Genomic DNA, 8,525 nt, shown 5'->3' with positions numbered 1-8,525 from the left:
AGGCTTTTCATTCCCCAAAACTTTGTGCAAGGCATCACCTTTCCACGCAACTCTTCCGTGCTCACTTTGAGCCAACTCTGGGTGTTCAGTAATTATATTTTCCAACTCAACCTGAAACAGAAGAATAAGACATATTATACTTGTTGGATTCAGTGCTAACTTGATTGTGTAAAACTTGAATGTATATAACCTACCACAAGCTTATTTTTATCTTTGGCTTTTCTTGGTGTTCTATGAGTTGCTAAATAAACCTTCGCTCTATGTGGTTGTTTCTTTTCAGGATCCTCTTGACGCTGCAAAACCAGAAGTACATTCGTATGTAAAGAGCATGCTCGGAATATTTAGAACACACATACACACACACACACGCGCGCTCACGCACAAACAGAAACTCACAAGGTCCTCGGCCCAACGAGCAAAACTCTTTGTCCCTGCTGTATGACTTGTCTTCACCATTGAACGACTTGTTTTGTTCTTATCGCTTACTGCCTGTTATAATAAAAATGTAAGGTCAATGCACTACTTAACAAGAGAGCACATAGTCCAACTAAATGATTGAAAGGTTACCCTTCCTTCCCTAGACTTCCAAAATCTGACAAGTTCACACCATTGGTCGCTATCCACATATTCCATATATCAGTATTAATCAGGAAACAGGGGATTAAAGACTGAAACATCTTACTATAAAGAGGGAAAAACTGCAGCCAACGTCACACATATCTTTCTGATATGCAGAGATCATGGTAGTGTTTTGCCGTGCACAACAATTTAGACTAGGAATCATACGTGTATCAGTTTAGCATAATGACTAGTGATTTCAGCCCATCCTCCATTCTTATCCTAGATTCACCATTGGCTGATGTACTACATAATACGCACGAACACCTACTACCAAATTCAGAGAGGAAGACAGACACAGGGAGGAGAAAGAGAATAAGTCAGGATTCATAGCAGGGAGATGGGAGTAGATCGATACCAGCCGCGGGGATTTTTGAATGTAGCTGCCGGAGTTGAAGATCGAGGATGTCGTCGCTCCAAAGATGCAAACCACATCGAGGCAGATCTGGGCAGCGCCGGTTCAATCCGATGTTGATGGTCGAGCAGGCGGATGGGCGAGCAGGCGGGTGAGAAGGCGGATGGGCGAGCAGGCGGCGATGTTGTGGGCGTCCGATGGGCGGCGAGGTGGCCGCTGAAGGGCGGCAACGCAGGCCGCCGAGGTTGACGCAATAGAAAATTATGTAGATCCAATTTATTTAGCCTGTTGTTAGTTAGCTGGAGGGAAAACTAAGCGGGAATAATTGGGGAGGGAAAAAATGAATACTACTCCTACATTTTTTTCATCGACGAGGAGGGAAATTAAGCTCCAAATTTTATCCAATGCGTTCTGAAGGAAACTTTTTGCGGGAAGTCCCCAAAAAGTGTTTGACTTTTTTTAATTTGTTTAAAAAATCAAATGTAGAAAAAAATATATTTAAAACGATTATATTGTCACATGTGCTAAGTAACAATTATATTTAAAACACGTGATGGTGGCATGGTCAAACCTCGCGGGTTGGTGTTTCTGCGTGGTTGGCGGGAGCTCGTGCCCGTTTCCGCGAACTAGGTGTCGTCTCACAGCTCGGTCTCAGTGTTCTCACTTCGAAGATAGACGAGGATGTCACCGTGTCAGCTAGAATAATAGAAACCTATGATCTCGATAGCTTGTTAAACACTTCGAACCACCCACGTGTTAAACCATGGATCAGTCGATTTGATCTTCGTTAGATCGATCGGCTTGATGTGCTCCATCACCACTGTTATCCACGCGAGAGATGACTTATATATTTCGATCAATTTTGTTAATAAGAAGGGATATATTAGAGGTCAGTCGACTGAAAGTTGTTTTTGGGTCAGTCGATTTTGTTTTTGAGCCATTGATGCAAAATTAACGGTAGATCACCTTGTTCGACCTCATATCTTCCCTGTTCAACTTCTTTCCCAAACTGCCTCATGTACCACTTACAAAAATCACTCGTCAAGATATCCCCCGATATGTCGATAAATCGGCCGATTTATCGCTTACCCTTGTTCGACCGATAAGATAAATAAGATGATAAATTGGCGGATATGCCGATAAATTGTCCGATTTAATTTGCCGATAAATCGATCGATTTACCCCTTATCATGCATCGATCGATAAGTTCCCGATAAACGATATCCCCAACATTGAAGGAAATGCCACCCTCTGTTGCCACCGAGCCCGCACACCTTACCCAACCTGTCAAGTTTCGGTCTCATCTTCGTTGGTAGCCACCGTTACGACTCCTTCCTGGCAGAGGTCTTGTCGGTGTCTCCAACACTCGCTACCATTCGCCATGGCACTATCGTCAACTGCCTTGGTGCTCTATTATAAATCGTTTTTCCTTCCCATCAAAATTGATTAACTAAAATTCAATTTTCATGCAACTTGTTCTAATGAATGTAATGCTTTTTTGCTTTAAATAAAGACCTTCCCTCGTACCCACGACATTATAAAGACCTTCCCTCGTACCCACAACGCTCAGCCGACGCTAGGGTTCTTCTGCCTCCTGTCGGCATCTTCGTTCGTCCATGCTCATGTGTCTACAAGTCCCATCCTTTCGATCTACGGTTCTTTTCAATGATGACGGTTTTTATTCTGTTGCTCTTTTTTTATAAGACCTTAGTGCGACGATTTCTCGACTGTCTAAGAATCTAGATATAATTTTTATTATTTTTGATACTCGTTGTACTCTCATGGTTGATGATGAATATATCGAAGTATTTTCCGCAAAAAAAAATGACATGCGCTACTCTATACATCCATGTATTTGTGGTGTGTACGTACATATGCTTATTATATACCACAGAGTACCCCGTTTTCCTTATTATATATCCATGTACTTTGTGTTGTGTACGTCGATGCAAAAATAAAAAGAACTTGTGTTGTGTACGTAGGTAAGCTTTGTTTTCTGGACTCTTATCTCGTAGTAGATGAATATATCGATTCCTTTCTCATCTCTTACCTCGGTACTCTGTTCCGCCGCCGCTGACCAGAGCGTTGGCCGCTGACTGCGCCGCCGCGAGGCCGTGCCGCGGCCCCTCGATTCCACTCCCAGCTTTGCATCCTCTCGATTCCATACCTCCACCGGCCACTCTAGACCACAGCCCACGACGCCTCCTCTCGGCGCTCAAATCCACACCTTCACCGGCGGCAAGATCTGCCGCCCGAGTCCACGGACGGGAGAAGGAGACGGCGGGAGCGAAGGACATCGCCGGGCGCCCAATAACCTTGGACGCTGCTTCTCCACAATCTGTGGGCAGCGCGCTGCTTCTCCACATCGTCGTCAGACCGAACTGGTTCAGGTTTGAGGGCTCGAGCTTCAGAACTCGCTGTTGTGCCTCTCCTGCAATATATTTTCGCGCTGGTTCGGTTTGCCACTCGATCGATCCATCAATCGATCGGGGTCTAAGATCCGTATGTCCTCATGCTGACTTTCCATGCAGGTCATAGTGAATTATTCACGATACTCCTAAGAGCCTGACGCAGTCGGTGTTTGAGGTGAGCTGATTGATTAAAACATAGTATTGTACATATATTTTTGTTTAATATCTGCTTGTTAATTCGCATCATACAATTAAATTAGTGATTGCCATAAGATTGTAGATTGAGATATACAAAGACAGACTATCTGCTGAGTGTCATGAGATTTATTAAATTATTTGGTGTTTGAGATATACAAAGACAGACTGTAACTGGTGATTGCAATAAGATTTATTAAATTAGTTGTTTCCGTTTTTGTTTAATATCTGCTTGTTAATTCGCATCATACAATGATAAGATATACAATGACATTTGCTACTTTAACACAGCTAGTCAGATGGATCTAACAAATATTAAAAAGTTACTGTGTTCTCCTAGACCAAGTGCAGACTACTTGGCTGGCATAGAAGGTTTTCTTGATTTTGTATACACTGGAAAAAGTACAGATGCCAAGATCCGTTGTCCTTGCATCAAATGTGTCAATAAGTTCTTGTTGAAGCGAAACACTGTATATGATCATTTGGTGTGTAATGGAATGCTACTTGGGTACACAGTTTGGGGTTGTCATGGTGAAACTGCAGGATACATCTCCTCTAGCAAACGAAAAAGGTCAAAACAGGGAGGCATAAACTCTAATATGTGCCAACTAGTCCATGATGTTTTCGGGAACATAGATAATGGGTCTCAACTGAATGACTGCGATGACCCAAGCCCTCCAGAACATGGACCAGATCCTGAAACCCAAGCTTTTTATGACTTGTTGAGAGATGCAGATGTACCTTTGTGGAATGGGTGTGAACTATCAAAACTTTCTTTCCTTGTGCTTCTGTTCAACATAAAATCCACTAACAAGTGGAGCAATAAATCTATAAATGATTTGCTAGCAGTTCTGCAGCAAGCAATTCCAAATGGCAATAATTTACCTGGAACTTTTGCCGAGGCTAAGAAGATCATTGGAAAGCTTGGGCTTAGTTATGAGAGAATTCATGTTTGTGAAAAAGATTGTTAGCTTTTTTGGAAAGAGAAGGCTACGGATGACTTTTGCTCAGTATGTGGAGCATCAAGGTGGAAAAACAAACCTGATAAAACCATGCTAACTGACAAGGAAAGAAAAAAGCAATCCCAAAGAAGGTGCTACGGTACTTCCCTATTAAGTCAAGGCTCAAGAGGCTTTTTATGCACAAGGAAACTGCTATAGCATTAAGATGGCATGATGAGGAACGCATAAAAGATGGTGCATTGCGACATTTAGCTGATTCAGCGGCATGGAAGGAGATCGACTCCAAGTATAAGCACATCAGATCAGATTCTTGAAACATTAGATTCACAATCACAGCTGATGGATTCAATCCGTTTGGTAAGCTGAGTTCTAAACATAGTTGCTGGCCTGTTGTCCTAGTACCTAATAACCTTCCATCATGGCTGTGCACAAAGGCCTCTTCTCTTATGCTTACTCTGCTTATTCCTGGTCCAACTTACCCTGGAAAGAATTTTCATGTATTCATGCAACCAGTATATGAAGAACTAATGGAGTTGTTTACGGTAGGAACTCGTACTTATGATGCATCTCGAGGTGAGATGTTTCAACTTTATGCTGTTGTGTTGTCTATTGTGAGTGACTACCCCGGGCTAGCTCTCTTTGCAGGATATAGCGTAAATGGTGAGTTTGGTTGTTTTCCATGCCGTGATGAAACATGTTCTAAACGCTTGAAATATGGGCAGAAGTACTGTTTCATGGGGCATCGTCGATTTCTGCCCCCAGATCACAAATTCCGTTTTGATGCTAGATCATTTGATGGGTTTGAAGAACATAGAGCAGCACCTACTCCTTATGCAGAAACTAGAGTTGAAGATCAAATAAAATCAATTTCAGATTTTGAGAAGTCTAAAACCTGGAAGTGTGTCAGTGGCCTATTCAATTTGCCCTATTGGGACTTCAGTTTACTTCGTCACAATCTTGATATCATGCATATTGAGAAGAACGTATGTGAGAACATATATGGAACACTTCTAGGGATAGAAGGTAAGACCAAAGATAATTTAAAGGCACGACAAGACCTAGAACATATGAACATTAAACGAGAGTTACATCCACAAAAAAACCTAATGATAAGTATTATCTCCCACCTGCCTCCTTTAACCTATCTAAAGAAGGGAAGCAACAATTTTGTAAAGTCCTTCATGGTGCAAGGGGTCCGAATGGGTTTTCAGGAAACATCTCAAGATGTGCAAATGTTGTTCAAGGGAGAATCTCAGGCCTTAAAAGTCATGATTGTCATATACTAATGCAACATTTCCTGCCACTTGCTATCCGAGGTCTACTCCCAGATTATGTCACATCTGTGTTGTTTGACTTGTGTGGGTATTTTAGAGAAGTGAGTGCAAAAGTCCTATACATCAGCGAGCTTGAGAAGTTGGAGGAGCGAATCATAATGACATTATGTCATATGGAGATGATATTCCCGCCAGGTTTTTTCAATGTTATGGTGCATTTGGTTATGCATCTAGCAACAGAGGCAAAAGTAGGTGGCCCAGTGTGCTACCGTTCGATGTGGTTTGTGGAAAGGTATGCTAGCTTCTTATATAAATATGGGGATGCATTACATATCGTTGTAGGAAAAGATTATTCAATAATTTTCTTCTTTCTTCTCTTTGTGTTTATGTAGGTATATAGGTAAGTTGAAGTCGAATGTCCGTAACAGAGCTCATCCCGAAGGATCTATCGCCGAAGCATTTTTGGCAGATGAGTGCATGACATTTTGTTCAAGATATATTATCGGTTTTGAGACTAAGCATAACTTGGCTTCGAGGAACGAAGATGACGAGGAGTGGGTTGGGAATCATGATATTGCACATGGATCAAGATTATTTCCTCATTCTGGCAATCCACTTGGAAGGCCTAGGAATTATGTTCTGAGCGGTGTGGCTAAAGTACAGGCACATAGATATGTCTTGTTCAATTGCTCCGATGTGAACTCATACCTTAGGTAATATCTTATGCTTATAAATTGTCTTAGTTACCCTTTCCCCTACTTTACCTCTATTTGTTAACTACTTTGCAGAGCTCATGCTGATGAGATAACTAATGGACGCAATTTAAACCTTGATGTTGTTGAGAGGATTCAAAACGATAAGTTCCATGAATGGTTCCAAGCTCATGTAAGTGCCATATTCTGCATATACTATACACATCACTACATTTAGTTTTAATCAAATTCTAAATATTCAGATAAAGAAATTGGAGAAGGAAAATGGCGTCCATAGTATTGAAAAGGATATTAGATTGTTGGCCCGGGGCCCAGTTAATGCAGCCAAAAGATATTGCGCTTTCAACTCCCGAGGCTACCATTTTAGGCCTAAACGCTTGGATAAAGAGACACAAAATAGTGGAGTCATGGTAACTGCAAAAACATCTCGTTATGATTCAGCACGCGATGCTAATGCAGTTTTACAGGATGTGTGACGTACTATGGAAGGGTAATTGATATTGTCGAGCTAAATTACTCTGAACAGTTTTCAGTGGTGTTGTTTAGATGTGAATGGGTTAATGTGTTCTCAGAAAAAGGAATGAAAAAAGACAAGTACGGTTACACACTTGTCAATTTCTCACATCAAATACACAAAGGAGAAAAGATTGAGCATGAGCCTTTTATTTTCCCCAACCAGGCGAATCAAGTGTTCTATGTGAAAGATGAATTGAATCCAGGTTGGTTTGTGGTAATGAAGTTGCCAAAGCCTAGAGATGTATATGACTTAGGTAACTTGGAATGGGAAGAGGAGACAGAAAACCAGCCATTTCATGTTTCACAGCTTGGAGAGATTTTGAAAAGAAAGAACAATGACCAACACTGGGTTAGAACAGACGTTGAGGGGACAATAGTGGATGCTACTAGTGTTTCGAGCACCGAAGAATAGTTGAGGTTAGTAGCAACAAGGTATGCACTATGTTCAGGTAATATAGTTATGCTTTCCGAATATGCTCTTGTATTTTTTGTCATAAAGATGACGTGTATATTATTTTCTCCTAGAAATGTCCTTGTATGAAAGTAATAGTATGACTGTTTGAACTTCTGATCAACCCATTCATAAATTAATGAATTATGTTAATGTTTCTAAATATGTGGCTTTGAACAGTGCACTCATATAGGTTGATCCATATTTCATTTGTAACACAACATTTGAGATGTGATTGTTACCTCTAATAAAATGTATTGTTCAGTCTTGATGTTCTTCAATTATGTTTTGTGCATTCTTTATTTAATTTTGGGTTGACGCTTTGATGTTAGATATGAAATTTTAGCGATAAAAGTAGCAGAAAGTGTTTTTTTATTTTCTTGTTCATGTTTTTGTTGCATGCTACAGGTTTCGGCTACATGCTACATGGAGGCATAGAGGGGGTGGTGGCATGTGTGCTTTGTGTTGGTACAGAACTGCTTGGTGGCTTCGTGCAGAGTAGCTAACAAACTTGCTTGACGATATACTAATGTGTGAGACTATGTGTTGGTCAAAACTTAGTGTACTCTTATATTTATGCTTGATAATTTGGTTCGCTATGACAGCACGTGTTTATCTAGAACTTCATTTTGTACTTTAATCAACAACAGTTCATAATTGAGATACACGCAACTTGTTTGGAAATTTATTTTGTACTTTGGTTCATAGTTTAATATTGGTATACTCTTGTAGTGTTCAAAAATCCTGTTTTCGATCACAGGTTGCCATTTTTGTTAAAGTCTGAATCTGTCCTGAAGCAGTGTGAATGTTTTAGTTTCTCTACATATAGTTCTCTTGCTGATGATTTGATTAGATGGTTAAAAGTTTGCACTCTCATGTGTCAAGATAAAAGTTCAACGTGGAATGAAGTCTCATTTACTAAATTAAAAGTTCAAAGTTCTTCCAACGACACTCAACTTTCTCATATTTTTTTCCTTGTTTTACCCATGATTGTGGATTAAGGTAGTCCAACTAATAAAAAAGTCACAGA

General features: G+C 40.5%; 1 protein-coding gene across 5 annotated transcripts; it reads left to right on the top strand.

Annotated features, from left to right (window-relative positions):
• Positions 1–3,270: 3,270 nt before the first annotated feature.
• LOC123429123 lies at positions 3,271–8,179 on the top strand. Of its 5 annotated transcripts, none has more exons than XM_045113208.1 (7): positions 3,271–3,363; positions 3,505–3,559; positions 3,875–6,107; positions 6,208–6,528; positions 6,604–6,700; positions 6,771–7,493; positions 7,904–8,179. In XM_045113208.1, exons 3-6 carry the CDS (start codon positions 5,827–5,829, stop codon positions 7,002–7,004), a joined length of 933 nt encoding a protein of 310 aa, XP_044969143.1. In that variant the 5' UTR covers positions 3,271–3,363; positions 3,505–3,559; positions 3,875–5,826; the 3' UTR covers positions 7,005–7,493; positions 7,904–8,179. The 5 variants fall into 5 exon arrangements, with proteins under 5 accessions (XP_044969143.1, XP_044969137.1, XP_044969150.1 ...); XM_045113202.1 differs by having other exon boundaries at positions 3,871–6,107; XM_045113215.1 differs by having other exon boundaries at positions 3,505–6,107; positions 6,771–7,461.
• The last annotated feature ends 346 nt before the right edge of the window (positions 8,180–8,525 follow it).

This window comes from Hordeum vulgare, chromosome 1H (genome assembly GCF_904849725.1).
Source record: "Hordeum vulgare subsp. vulgare chromosome 1H, MorexV3_pseudomolecules_assembly, whole genome shotgun sequence".
Taxonomy (NCBI): Eukaryota; Viridiplantae; Streptophyta; class Magnoliopsida; order Poales; family Poaceae; genus Hordeum; species Hordeum vulgare.
This window is presented reverse-complemented; position numbering and strand designations above follow the sequence as displayed.

Coding starts and splice junctions, on each gene's coding strand:
- LOC123429123 (XM_045113208.1), top strand. CDS start 5,827: ATGCAACATTTCCTGCCACTTGCTATCCGAGGTCTACTCCCAGATTAT. Junction 6,529..6,603: donor GATGTGAACTCATACCTTAG/GTAATATCTTAT, acceptor ACTACTTTGCAG/AGCTCATGCTGATGAGATAA. Junction 6,701..6,770: donor ATGAATGGTTCCAAGCTCAT/GTAAGTGCCATA, acceptor CTAAATATTCAG/ATAAAGAAATTGGAGAAGGA.